The sequence below is a fragment of the Lampetra planeri genome, chromosome 17 (genome assembly GCF_965212315.1).
Source record: "Lampetra planeri chromosome 17, kcLamPlan1.2.h2, whole genome shotgun sequence".
In the NCBI taxonomy this organism is placed as follows: domain Eukaryota; kingdom Metazoa; phylum Chordata; class Hyperoartia; order Petromyzontiformes; family Petromyzontidae; genus Lampetra; species Lampetra planeri.
In genome coordinates this window covers 3,417,533-3,432,597 of record NC_136123.1, presented here as the reverse complement: position 1 = coordinate 3,432,597, position 15,065 = coordinate 3,417,533, and the positions used below count along the sequence as shown (strand labels likewise).

General features: G+C 48.3%; 1 protein-coding gene across 2 annotated transcripts in view; it reads left to right on the top strand.

Moving 5' to 3' along the window:
- Window positions 1-8,224: 8,224 nt before the first annotated feature.
- The window catches only part of LOC144723273 (solute carrier family 12 member 3-like), a 31,128-nt gene continuing 24,287 nt past the window's right edge, over window positions 8,225-15,065 (top strand). For both annotated transcript variants that reach the window (XM_078601874.1, XM_078601873.1), the window contains exons 1-4: window positions 8,225-8,797; window positions 10,527-10,646; window positions 11,418-11,493; window positions 13,600-13,695. In XM_078601874.1, the coding sequence (XP_078458000.1) occupies window positions 8,444-8,797; window positions 10,527-10,646; window positions 11,418-11,493; window positions 13,600-13,695 (646 nt within the window). In that variant the 5' untranslated portion in view covers window positions 8,225-8,443. The remainder of the gene's footprint in view (window positions 8,798-10,526; window positions 10,647-11,417; window positions 11,494-13,599; window positions 13,696-15,065) is intronic.

The following is a 15,065-nucleotide window of genomic DNA, read 5'->3' as shown; positions in this document are numbered from 1 at the left end:
CCAGGTACAGCCCACTGAGCTTGTACAGCTCTTTTTCAGCAGCGTCCTGGCCACATAATAAGCTCAACGAAGTGGCTTGCCATCACGTGAAAATGTTTCGCAGCCAAATACTCAACGCACGTTGATTCTAAATGTTGAGGGGGGAAACCGGAGGACGTGGAGAAAAATCCACGCGACCACGGGGAGAACACGCAAACTCCAAATATTCAGCAGCAGGCGTTAGAGCCTGGATCGAAGCCACGACCTCCTGTAAACCAGGCGAGGTAGTTAACATCTCGCCACCGTGACGCCCAAACGATAGAGAGGCCGTGTTAAACAGGTAGTATTCAGCCTGGGCTTAGAAGTCTCTCTCCATCGACCTCCAAAGGGCCGGGAATTCCAGAGAATGGGCGCCGTGCAGTCTCAAAATCCCGGTTCTCTCACCCCAGCTTCGCAAGCCTTGAGCGAGCTCGGCCGAGTAGGAGGCACCAGCGGTGGAGGAGTGTGTGGCCCAATCAACTCCTGGTGTGTACGTTGCAGTGCAGCAAACCCATTTAGAGCCTCGAGCGCAAGGGGGGGGGGGGAGAGAGAATGTCCTTCAACGTGGGGTTTGAGCTGGAAGCTCAACGCATGAGACGCGGGCACGGGTGGGACGTGGCCCCGAAAAGGAGTGTGAGTGAGCAGCCCCTGGCCACAACGCAAGCAGCCTGAGGACGGCTGCTTGCGTTGTGGCCGAAACGTCGTGAGAGTTATTTTATTATGTTTTTTTCCCTTCTACGTAACTTGACCGAAAGAACCAAGAAGACAGCCCCTGGTGGTCACATTATGGACGCACTGCAAGTCGACTCGAGGGAGTCGTTCGTAGCTCCGGAAAGCAAATCCATCGTTCTTTTGCGAAGGGAGCGTATTTATTTCCACAATGCAGTGTAACAAAATGCTGAAAATTTTGATTTAAAGCTTTCGTGACTGCAGGGATGCATCTTCTTGGTTCTTTCGGTATAGTCACGTAGAATGGAAATAATAAAAATAAAACAATAAAATAATTCTCACGACGTTTCGGCCACAACGCAAGCAGCCGTCCTCAAGTGGAGAGCAGGTCTGTCGAGTAGACAGTCTGAATGTCGAGTAGACAGTCTGAATGTCCATTGTGGAGAGCAGGTCTGTCGAGTAGACAGTCTGAATGTCCATTCAGACTGTCTACTCGACAGACCTGCTCTCCACCTGAGGACGGCAGCTTGCGTTGTGGCCGAAACGTTGTGAGAATTATTTTATAATGTTTTATTTTTATTATTTACATTCTACGTGACTTTAACAAAAGAACCAAGAAGAAAAATGCTGGAATGTTCACTTCCAGCTGTACCTTTGTGCAGATAAAACCACACGGAATACCGAATAGTTTCCCCAACATTGAATCGTACGGTTTGTTTCGACTGTTACAGCTGTGTCCAGAGTTTAGATGGACGAGACGATGAGCGGATCTCAATCTCCGCAGCATAAGCAGCTTGAGTCTTAACAGTGCTCGGGTGAGCGTCTACCGTTCACGACACCACGATAAGCTGTGGGGGCTGCAGAGGGCAGCAGAGGGCAGCAGTCCGTCAAATTCAATGGTTCTTTATTGTACTAAATTCCCAGCCTCTGGCCCTTGCCTTGACCAAACCTTCATTGATCATAATATAGGTTTTTGGGTCGGATCGCGTTATTTATAAATGTGTCGTAACCCTCCACCACCCGACACGGCCAAACAGTAAAAAATGTGTCACGTTTACAAAGGACAAATTAATTGACTTATTTAGCCCACCGGTGTGCTGAAGAGAGAATCAACGACATTTTTAAATTTGAGTAGTCCGACGTTTCGCTGATAATTACAATCAGCTTCATCGGGCAAGAATGGTGAAGCTCTCCTGTTTCTTCCGTTCTTAAATAGAGCAGCATCAGGGTGACGTCATCATTTAATTCAATTCAATCTGGTGCAGTGATTCGAGGCAAGGAGGGGGAGGGTATTGTAATTCTATAGATTGGTAATCATTCAATTGTTATTCATTGGTATTTGTTTCCCTTATAAGGAATTGTAATTGTATGTATTTGATAATACGCTTCCAGGCCGCACTAAGCCAGTAGCTGCTTCACTGGTCATACGCTTTGGTTCTTTCGGTAAAGTCACGTCGGTATAATATAAAATTAATCGCGACGTTTGGTGAGATTTGGTAAAAAAAAACACCCATCATCCATGTGGTGTGGAGGGAGGCCCTCGTCCAACGGTGGATTGGCAAAGGGCTGTACGCACAGATTCACGAAGACGTATTAAGTTTGCAGATTACGAGTTATGATTTTCACTGGAATGCTCAATGCGTTTCTTTGTCGTACCACTCTCGACAATCGGACAGCGTTCGATCAACAAACCACGCATCCCACTTCAAATAAACATTGCTAACCCATTCACACTCCTCGTGCCCAGTCCAATATCCACGTGAAATGTAGTCGGTGCACAATGCATACCGCAATGAGTGTGACGAAACTTCACCTTTGAGAGCTCTCGTACCTGTAAACAAACCCTCGGCGTGCGGTGCAGTGTGCATGCGTGTATACAAGTCAATAATGACCAAGGTTGAGGCTGGAACGCGTCGGATCTTGGAAGCCATGGATTTTCTTCAATGCGTGTGGCTGACGTCACCACGAGCCACGCGTACTGTAGATGGTGCTGCATTCGCAAATGTTGAGTCCTGTGCTTGAGATACTGGGCGCCACGGTAGCGAGACGTTAACTACCTCGCCCGATAGACAGGATGGCCGTGGTTTCGATCCCGACCCTGACGCCTGCTGTATATTTGGAGTTCGCGTGTTCTCCAAATATACGGGTTTTCCCTCCGTATTTAGAAACATGCGTTTAGAGCATTCGGCTGCTATACATTTCCACGTGATAAGCCACTTCGTTGAGCTATCATCTGTGGCCAGATCGCTTCTGAAAAACAGCTATATATAGCTCAAATAAAATAATAAAAATAAAAGTTAAACAAATATTCGTGTAAATCCAGTTTGACTTCTTTAGCCATTTCACGTGATACTAATTTCAACTATTCGCTCACTCTTGAGACAGAGACTACGATCCCGAAGGCGCGAGGAGGAACCACAGACGGGCGTGAAGGTGGCAGCAGAAGCCACGTGGTGAGTCGGCGACAAATTCCCCAGCACCAAGCTCTGCGGTCCTCGACATATGAACGAGTGATCGGCCCATTGATGTGTGTGCTTACTAATGCCGCGGGGAAGCAATTTTTTTCTCCGGGGTGGTCCAGATGTCTTGTGACCTCCATTAAATTATCAAACAAAAATGTTATATATATTTTTTAAGTAAAGTGTATTTAAAAGAGAAATTTATATGCAAAGGAAAAAAAAGTGTTCATGGGTCAATAAATTGGGGGTCACGAGACATCTGGACCACGCTGTACTAACATGTTATTAAACTTGAGAGAAACTGAACACCAAAACTGGTTGCACTAATTGCCGTTCGCGCCATCAACAGATTGTTGAGGCAGTAGCTGTCCTGGGGGATCTGTAAGTCTTACTCAAGACATTAAGACTCTTGTTTTTTTTGGTTAGTTTCTTAAAAATCAACCCGCTTAAGACAGTGCTCTTCTTACAGTGCTCACCTCCTTCCAATATTGTGAGATATTATTCTTTCCCCGATGTATCCTGGGGTTTTGACAGCTCTAATTGTTACACCCGCCAATGTATTATGAAACGCCGAATTAAATACCTAATTGGGCATTACTATTTAAGGTTCATGTTACCTACATCAACGAGAGTCAATCGGTGGCGTCGTTGTACATTCCGCCCTCCGTCCAGATTCTCGGAAACCCAAATCCTGACAAGCGTTCCCAGACAAGACAAAGATCCCCCGTATAGCCTTGACAGACTGTAGAGGCAAGTGCTGTTTGCGAGCACCTATGAAGGCCGGAACGGTACACAAGGGGGTGGGTGACCAGCACCACGCCCGACCGCCTTTGTCTCCCCAGTGGCGATGTTTACACACCGCACCAGCTACTCATTTGAGGCTGAGTCGACCGAGGGGAGGCCCAGGACCGGTTCAGATAATCGTCGCTGGTGTTGGCCGTGAGCGGGAATCGAACCCGGGTTGCCAGGTTCGTAGCGCAGCGCGCTAACCGCTACACTACCGCTCCCCACAGACACACACACACACACAGACACACACACAGACACACAGACACACACACACACACAGACACACACACAGACACACACACACAGAAACACAGACACACACACAGAGACACACACACAGACACACACACAGACACACACACACAGAAACACAGACACACACACAGAGACACACACACAGACACACACGCGCGGTATACTTGTACGTTATTTCATTGAGGGGAGCGGTGGCACAGCGGTCAGCGCACTGCGCAATGAACCTGACAACCTCCTTCCCCTATTCACCAACCTGCACTGACCAATTCTGGTGAAGTATGGTCAACCAAACCGCCACGGCCGACGTGACGTGGGGAGGTTTTCATTCAGCAGTTGAGTGCATTGACAGACGCAAAGGATTGTTCGCAGCGACTCGCAATGCAATGAGCAAGCAATGTCGTCCCTAGGCAGAGAGTGGAAAGAGAGACGCGCGTGGATCTAGAGGACACACGCGGAGTCATCATTAATGACAACTCATGCTGTTAATTAAAATGCACGTGGGCAGGACACGTCGCTACAAGGGATGGTTGCAGATGGTCATTTTACATCGAGTCGTGGCGATCTCTGCCTAACGCCTGACACTCTGTGCGCTTTAAATTTCGATTTAAAGCTTTCGTGACTGCAGGGATTCATATTTTATTATGTTTTATTTTTATTATTTTATTATTTCCATTATACGTGACTTTACCGAAAGAACCAAGAAGATGACTCTGTGCGCAGTGTGTGTAACACTGGGCAGGCTACGTGGATTTTTATGCAATTTTAAATGATTTTTTGTTTTTATTAAAAGCGATTTACACCAAATGTGATATATATATAATTATTTTATTAATAAATTCAATACAATCTTAATTTTTTTCTTTTACATTCAATCATTGGCTTTTATCAACCCGTAATATGATGGGCAATTGCACTCGTAAATACATGACGACGGAGTGTCAGCCACGGGACGGAACCGCGCGCGCGAGAGAGAGGACACCCACCCACGACTGCAGCGATGACATCGTGTCGCGTGCAGGAGGTTGCGTGCGTCGTTGCAGCGCGCACGATCGTGAGAGGTGCTCTCGGCTTGGGGACGCTTTCATCCAGCAGTGAATTGAGCAAAGCTGACGATGAAACATCCAGCTTCATTAGCCCACCGATTAATGCGCTGCGTTGATTCGTCCATTTGATTTTCGCTGTTGAATTGTACGGACGCACACAAAACCCACGTTGCATTGATGTCCGAACAACTGTTATGCCGATGTTGGCTCTTGTTGACAAACACGATTCAATTAAGGGCGCACGTGGTAGACTTGACACGGACAAACAGAAGAGATGCTCATCATGGCTCATTCACTGAGGATGAAAGCCATGCAAATCAATATCCTCTACGTTATATTACAACATGAATCATCTCTTAACGTAGGACCTAGGTTAGCGGCCCAAATAAAACGTTCATACGCATGAAAATGAATACTTCAAAGGGCATGCCTTTCATCAGCATCATCGTTATCTGCATAAGCAACAGCAGATGATTAACGTTTGTTTTTTTTTGGCGAATTTGCCACATTTGTGTCCGCACTGCGCCATCGGCGTCATGTCAAAGTCGTCTCTTGTATAAGCAGCGCGGCCCCGTTGTGTTCGAGAACGGCCCGCAGAAGCGATCGTCACAGAGCTACCACTGAGAGAGACACCCACACAGTAGGAGGCAGCAATGTCCCACCCACGCTTGCCACAGAGAGTAAGATTGCGAAGCCTTACGGACGGACAAACTGATATTTGTACTTGCAAACACCAAATAATAAATAATACGATCGGGTTTTTTTGTTGTTGTGTGGTAATTGATAAGCCCAAATACTCAAGCACGTAATAACACAGATTAATTAGATGCGGCCGAATGGATTCAACAGTACTATTACAGATGGCTGTCGTTCATAATGTATGAACCAACAGCAGTTAACGAGAATGGATATTTAAAACCAAACAATGCATCGTTAAGATACGTGGAATTCCAATTGTTCAGCACACCCGTGTGTGGATTTACTCTCCAACACAACGGTGTACTGAACTAGTTCACGAATTGGCATGTTTTGTTTACATTTCAAACCTTGTTAATTGGCTGTGTCGGTTGGTGACGGGTTTAGCGACACATTTATATTTCACGCGATCAAACCCAAAAAGCTCTATTATGGAGAATATTGGTCGCGAAAGGCGACTACTCCGTGTTAAACAATGCTTGGAATTCATATTCTTGGTTCTTTCGGGAAGGGAAATAATAAAAATAAAACAATAAAATTCTCACGACGTTTCGATTGCAACACAAGCAATTATCATCGGGTGTGAAAACCACAGCAAGAATTTTTTTACCGAAAGAACCAAGAATATGAATCCCTGCAGTCGCGAAAGCTTTAAATCGAAATGCGTAGAATGTTTGTTAAAGTAAAATCCTTAATGTTGGTCATGTTTCTGGGGTAAAAAACTTTTGGCGAGGTGTGCTGAGATCAAAGGCTCCGGCCACGATGGCATCTGTGGTTGGCACCACTTCAGTAATCCTCATCTTCAATTCGTGATGCGATTCCCAAAGTGTATGGGTTGTCATTTAATGATAAAATAATAAATTAAATAATAGCATACGACGTTTCGATTGCAACACAAGCAATCATCATCAGGTATAAATGAAATAGCAACAAAAATCTAACAGAAAACTATTAGATTTTTGTTGCTATTTCATTTATAACGTCGTATGCTATTATTTAATTTATTATTTTATCTTTATACGTGACTTTACCGAAAGAACCAAAGAGTAATTCCTGCAGTCAAGAAAGCTCCAAATTAAGATTGTCATTTAATGTCCATTGACCCTGCAAATGAATGGCACTAAGCATATTGCTGTCTCAACGATGGCAGCATCGGTTGTGATTGAATGCGTGGGCGATGCAGACGGAAACGTTTAGCTCGATTTTCAACGTTCCAACTTTACTGAACAAAAAAAATCAACCGGCATATTTTCCCACGTGACGGCTTGATTTGATTGGCTATGTCAGCTTGCGGAGGGTTATAGTTACAGAATTGACATAACGCCCCCTACATTATTATCAATCATAATGGCAACAATTTCTTCTCTGGCAAATACACGTCAAGCCATCGTTGGTTCTTTACACGAACTTGCGAGACCGGAAAGCAAGCATTAGCCTTCACAACAAATTCATTAAACAAAACAAAAAACAACTCCCGAGGCTACAAGTAGGTAGTAAATGAATAAGAACATGAATGACATTCTTTCGGGCTTGAGCAAACTGGCCTGACCCTCCATCGCAGCAAAATGACCGTGCGCTGAGATTGACGAGAGATGATCTCTCCCTCTGCTCCATTGCCTTCTCGGGAATTCCAGTCCACGCTTAATGTGCGTTGTGTTTTGGGGGGGTTTTCTTTTATTTTTTATTTTTACGCAAAGAAAACTACTTCAACTCGAATGAGCTCTGGGTACGTTTTTTTAAAATCATTTATATTAAGTTCACTTGCTTGCTTGCTTGCGCGCTTACGACCGTGCAAATCTTTCGGTCGTTTTTTAACCCACTTCCCGTGATCCAATCGAGCTGACATTTTGCACACAGACTCGTTGTGCGTGACAATTTATTTTCGTGAAAAAAAATTCCATAACTTTACACTTTTTAGGAATTTTTTTTAAATATTTTATTACTAATTGCTTAATGGTGACAGGCAATCATCTGACCCATAGGTGGCAGCCATCTCAAGCCAGAGGACGAGAGGGCTCCAGCCGCCACGCATATAAAGGATTTATGGTGAAAAACTTTGTTTTTACGGGTTAATTTTTTTTCAGTCATCAGCTGATGCCGATTCTCGTTCGCTGCCCCGAGGCGCGCCTCGCTAACGAGAGGCCCATCTCCGTCCGCTGCTGGCATGAACCAGACTTCAGGGTCATCACCCACGCTCGCATAAACCGATCGTAAAGATCTCCGGGAGCGAGACGAATTAGCGGTGGTCAATCGAGCGCACGCCCTGCGGTTTATAAAAACCCGAGGTTACAACAATTACGGGCGCAGGGAGCTTTGGCTGTGCGCTCGCGAGTTCGAACCCCCACCACGGGGGGTACCTGCAGCTGACCGTGTCAGCATCGCAGGTGGCTCCGATTAGCGCGGTTGGCTACGTACGGTGCGAAAGAAGTTCAATACACACACACATCTATCTCAAGCCGCACCACTCGTGGCTCCTCCTGCCGGCCGTGTCACCCTCGGGCTCCACTGCCGCCCATGCTCGGCGTCAGACGCGGGCGATTCGAGGTGTCGGGACCCATGGCAGACTCCCTGTACGAGAACGATGGCCAGGCGGCTCAGCCGACCCGCTTCAGAGTGAGCCGCCTCTCCTCGCTGGGAGGAGGAGGAGGCGAAGACGACACCGACGACGCCGGGGAGGGTCGCGCCCGAGGCGACCTGGAGCTGACGGGCTACGACACCGTGAGCGACACCTACTACCAGAAGACGTGGGGGCACGACACGCTGGACGCGGTGCCACGCATCGACTTCTACTGCAACACGGTGGTGCCGGGGGAGAGGGCCCAGCAAGTGCGGCCCTCTTTGGCCGAGCTGCACGAAGCTCCCGTGAAGGTGCGCGTACGTCCGTCAGTCCCGGGGGGGGGGGGTGCCCCCCTCTTCCACACGGATCGCTCATGGGGCGTGCGGGGACGACCTGATGTCCCGTCGTTGAGTCGTTCCTCATCTGACATTTTTCCACCATCCGTATTCTTGTTATTCTTCTTCCCTCCCCCCTCTCCCCCTCTCCTCTTTCTCTCTTCTCCTATCTCCACTCCATCTTTGTCGTGCTGTTTCATAAATTTTACCCCGAGATCACAGCTGCTGGGGTGCCACGGTGTTAATTACCTCGCCTGGTGTACAGGAGGTTTGTGGGTTCGATCCTGACCCTGACCCCCGCTGTATATTTGTGGTTTGCTGAGTCTTGCTCCCGGTGGTCGCGTGGATTTTTCTCCGGGTCCTCCGGCTTTTCCCTCCACATTTAGAATCAACATCACGCGTTTAGAGTATTTGGCTGCTATAAATTTCAACATGATAAACCACTTCGTCGAGCTATCATTTGTGGCCATGTTGCTTCTGAAAAAGAGCTACATAGCTCAGTAGTCCTTACCTGGTAAATTGTAAAAATAAATTGTTTAGTTTTTTAGGGCTCTCTGCGTTAATTGCGCGTGTTGTTGTTGAAATATACAAATATTATTCGGGAAAATGTATAAAAACGTGCCTTGCCCCCCAGGTCTCCGATTTAACGATGATTTATCGTGAATATACAGGGCGATCCTACTGCGAATGTTCAGGCGGCAGTGTTGTCTGTGTGTCTGTCTGTGTGTAGCTGCTACGGAAACTCCCCGCGCCAGATCCGAGTAAAATGCGCACCCTGCCACGGCACGGGTGTGCGCTTTGGAACTCCAAACCCACGCGGACAAAACTCCCAAAGTGTCACTTCTACAGTTAATTCCCGGCTCACGTCTTTTAAACCAAACTGTGCAAAATTTACGCGTCGGTTTTTCACGACCAACAACCATCACGATTCATAAATGATTATTTTTTTTCGCGTTCACTCGACATCTGATAGATGATGAGAGATGAATGGCTACCCACCCACACACTCCGTAGCCATCCCTCGCCGTCTCGCGATGCCACGAAGCATCGCGAGACGCGCTCTCTTACACGCGAGCTCATCTCATCGCTGTCTCTCCGCTGTGATCGTCCTCTCGCCTGCGCGTTCTCTCCTTTGGCTGCCATTACATCCACCGGTCTTGCCCACTGGCAGTTGAGATTTTCACAGTGTCCTACCCAAGCCCTCGTACCTCCCGTAAGAGTCACTTTGATCCGTGATTCCCATTTATGTTTCTGACCCATGTGTTTGGACGTCTGTGAAAAAGAGCAGTAGAGCTCATCGGATCCCTTCAATATAACCACGTGCTCTGATTATTATTATTCTTTTTTGTCTGTTTCTCGTGCACCCTTTAGCTCTTGTTCAGTTTTATTTGTTCAATGGGAGGGGGGGGGGGGTGTACCGTGCTTGTCCTATGCGAATTCTCGCCCCCGCCCATAGGAACGTGGACTTTCCACTCCTGGCCCAGGGCTGTCAACGGGAGATGTGCGATGCCTCGCTGTTTGACTGCTGTGCCGAATACGCACATGGCTGACACAGCCACGTGGGTTTGAACCCTGGAATGAGCGGCTGAGATGGCCCGGGGTGCATCGACAACTCAGGTGGCAGCGTTGGTCTCAAGAGAGAGGGGGTCATGCCCCCCCTGCCCCCCCTGCCCCCCCTGCCCCCCCTGCCCCGCCCCCCACACAGCTGCCGCCGTCACCGCTGGAGTCCCCCGAGCAGGGAGCCGCTGGGGGAGATGACGGGGACGCCGATGAAACGGCACCGGAGCCCGAGCTCATTCGCTTCGGCTGGGTCAAGGGCGTCATGGTGAGGCTCCCACGTTGTTGGGATTTACGACCAGCAACACAAACACCACCACCACAACCACCACCACAAACGCCACCACCACAACCACCACCACCACAAACGCCACCACCACAACCAACACAAACACCACCACAAACAGCACCACCACAACCACCACCACAACCACCAACACAACCACAAGCACCACCACCAACACAACCACAAACAGCAAAACCACCACTGCAACTACAAACGCCACCACCACAACCACCAACAGCACAACAACCACCAAAAAAGACACATATCCCCCGTATAGCCTTAATAGACTGTTGGGGCAAGTGCTGTTAGCGAGCAGCACCTATGAAGGACGGGACGGCTCACGAGGAGGTGGGTGGCCAGCACCACGCCCCGGCCGCGTTTGTCTCCCCGGTGGCGATGTTTACACACCGCACAAGATGCTCATTTGAGGCTGAGTCGACCTAGGGGAGGCCCATGACCGATTGAGATAGTCGTCACCGGTGTTGGCTGTGAGCGTTGTTCAATGTCCCAGCCCCAAGGCTGACAACCATCAGCGGCGAGTGATAGATGTGAACCATCTATCACACGGCGCGGTGCGTAAACACGAGCGCCGGGGAGACAAAGGCGGCCGGGTGTGTACCCGGCCACGCGACAATAATCGGCCTTTACGAGGTGATCATCATCAGCACTTGCCCCCGCCAGCCTGTGTCGGCAACATGCATTGTCTTGCGCAGCAGCGGGCTAACGAAGCGTCATCGCCACGTGCGCTTGCAGATCCGATGCATGCTCAACATCTGGGGAGTCATTCTCTATCTCCGGCTGCCCTGGATTACGGCGCAGGCCGGCATCGGTAAGGCATCTCACGACGCACGGGACACAACGACAGAGATGCCCCCCCCCCCTCCCCCCCACGTGGCCTTTAACGCAGACTGCCTGGGAAGAATCGCTGTGAGCGATCACCTCGTCAAACGGTGTTTTAAAATCCTTTATATTAAGTTCACTTGCTTGCGCGCTTACGACCGTGCAAATCTTTCGGTCGTTTTTTTTACCCACTTCCCGTGATCCAATCGAGCTGACATTTTGCACACAGACTCGTTGTGCGTGACAATTTATTTTCGTGAAAATTTTTTTTGACAAAATTGTACACTTTTTAGGATTTTTTTTTTATATTTAATTACCAATTGCTTAATGGTGGCAGGAAATCATCTGACCCATAGGTGGCAGCCATCTCAAGCCAGAGGACGAGAGGACTCTAGCCGCCACGCATATAAAGGATTTATAGTGAAAAACTTTGTTTTTACGGGTTAATTATTTTGTTGTTGTTGTTGTTTCTGGAACTCGATCTAAGAGCTTCTCGGCTCACGGGGTGATTCCAAATAACTTGAATTGAAGTGACTCAACAACGTAACCACGGCGCCCGTGCCAGGCTATGTGCACGTTAAGGCCAGAGACACGCGCACGCACGCCCTGATGAAGTTGATCTGTAAGAGCTCGCCTCATCGCCTGCACCGTGTGAACTGATTTGGATTCACGTGTCAGATTATCCTAGTAGCACAATAGCTACATATGTAGTAGCTACATATGTTACGGGCCCCGCACTTTCAAGGGCCCCGCGCTAAATGCTTTCAAGCTATCAATTCCGGTTCAGTGATTCTGCACTTGCTCTATTACTATAGTACTATACCGCCTTCAACTTTTACGAACGACTGGGTGTTTAACGTTAGCGATTTGTCGTATTATCTGGCTGTATCGCAAATAAAAAAAACACAATTACTTTTCTATGCAAGTAAAAAATTTGTGTTTTTATATTTACGTGTTTTTTTTTATTTAGGGCCCCTTTATAACATATGCTACAGGCCCCGCACTAGCTTAATGCGGCACTGCTTCTCGGGTTAGACAAGGCAGTTAAGCCGGAATATATTTAGCGAGACACGTCGTGGAATTTCCTCGATGCCTTGGATCGAATACATTGAACAGTTACGCGTTTAGTTCGTGGCATTTGATATGAGACTACCTGAGAATACGAGCCGATTGCAAATTGGCCAGGAGATGAAAGTACAGCAATGGATTGTGGAATCCATCTGTGCGGTGCTTTTGAGTGTTATCCCCTCGCAAGCAAAGAGCTTTGTCCAGACACTCCCTCGTCTGGTATGCAGGAGGTCATGGGTTCGATCCAGACCTTGACGCCTGCTGCTGTGTATTTGGAGTTTGCGTTTCTCTCTCCCCGTGGTCGCGTGGATTTTTCTTTGGGTCCTCCGGTTTTTCCCTCCACATTTAGAAACACGCGTTTAGAGTGTTTGACTGCTGCAAATGTCCACGTAATAATCCACTTCGTTGAGCTATCATTTGTGGCCAGGTGGCTTCTGAAAAAAAAGCCAAAAATCTCAGTGGGCCCTTACCTGGTGAAATAAAAATAGTCAAAAATAAATGTTTGTCAAAAAACATACCAATGCAGGATCCGATTGCAAAACGTGTCTTTAAGACTCGCTGACGCTTAAGATGCTCTGTCAGGAGTCATAGAACTGTGTGAGGCTTCCTTAATTGAGGGCATTTATTATTGTTCTAAATACAGGGGGTGAGATCACGAGTGTAAAGCAACAACAACCTGACATTTTTTAAAGTACCTGGGAGTGTTTATGCGCCCGTTACACGCAGCACGTCAACCTTCACGTATTTTAATGCGTGCACGTGGTGGGAGCGGTGGTGTAGTGACGATTATCTAAACCGGTCCTGGGCCTCCCCTAGGTCGACTCAGCCTCAAGTGAGTACTTGGTGCGATGTGTAAAATCGTCACTAGGGAGACAAAGGCGGCCGGGCGTGGTGTTGGCCACCCACCCCACTAGTGTGCCGTGCCGGCCTTCATAGGTGCAGCTGCTCGCTAACAGCACTTGCCCCAACAGTCTGTCGAGGCTACACGGGGGACCTTTGCCTTTGTGTGTCTGGCGCGCGTGTTTAGCGCTCACGTGGCTCATCATCCTCATGTCCGTGACCGTGACGAGCATCACGGGACTCTCCATCTCCGCCATCTCCACCAATGGGAAGGTCAAGTCGGGTGAGACACGTGCCCACAACCATCGTCGTCGTCGTTCTTGTTGTCGTCATAATAGACATCGTCATCGTCGACATCGTCATCGTCTACATCGACATCGTCTACATCATCGTCATCATCGACATCGTCATCGTCTACATAGTCATCATCGACATCGTCATCATCTACATCGTCATCGTCTACATCGTCATCATCGACATCGTCATCGTCTACATCGTCATCGTCGACATCGACATCGTCTACATCGTCATCGTCTACATCGTCATAATAGACATCGTCATCGTCGACATCGACATCGTCTACATCATCGTCATCATCGACATCGTCATCATCTACATCGTCATCATCGACATCGTCATCGTCTACATCGTCATCGTCGACATCGTCATCATCGATATCCTCTTCTCGCTCCTCTTTTCCCTCCCGTCAGCTCGAGATGTTTCCCGCACCTCCGATTAGCACGTGTGTGTGTATGTGTGTGCGTGTGCGCGTGTGTGCGCGTGTGCGTGCGTGTGTGTATGTGTGTGTGCGCGTGTATGCGTGCGTGTGTATATATGTGTGTGCGTGAGTGTGTGTGTGTGAGCGTGTGTGTATTTGCGTGCGCGTGTGTGTATGTGCGTGTGTGTATGTGTGCACGCGTGTGTGCGTATGTGTGTGCGTGCACGCGCGTGTGTGCGTATGTGTGTGCGTGCGTGTGTGTATATGTGCGTGCGCGTGTGTGTGTATGTGTGTGTATGCGCGTGTGTGTATGTGTGCGTGTGTGTATGTGCGTGTGTGTGTATGTGTGTGTGTATGTGTGTATGTGTGTGCGTGCGCGTGTGTGTGTATGTGTGCGTGTGTGTATGTGCGTGTGTGTGTATGTGTGTATGTGTGTGCGTGCGCGCGTGTGTGTATGTGTGCGTGTGTGTATGTGCGTGTGTGTGTATGTGTGTATGTGTGTGCGTGTGTGTGTGTATGTGTGTGCGTGTGTGTGTGCGTGTGTGTGTGTATGTGTGTATGTGTGTGCATGTATGTGTGTATGTGTGTGTGTGTATGCGCGTGTGTGTGTATGTGTGTGTTTGTGCGTGTGTGTGTGTGCGTGTGTATGTGTGTATGTGTGTGCATGTATGTGTGTGTGTGTATGTGTGTGTATGTGTGTGTGTGTATGTGCGTGTGTGTGTATGTGTGTGTATGTGCGTGTGTGTATGTGTGTGCACGCGCGTGTGTGTGTATGTGTGTGTATGTGCGTGTGTGTATGTGTGTGCACGCGCGTGTGTGTGTATGTGTGTGTATGTGTGTACGTGTGTGCGTGTGTGTGTGTATGCGCGTGTGTGTGTGTGTGGGTGTGTGTGTGTATGTGTGTATGTTTGTGCATGTATGTGTGTGCATGTATG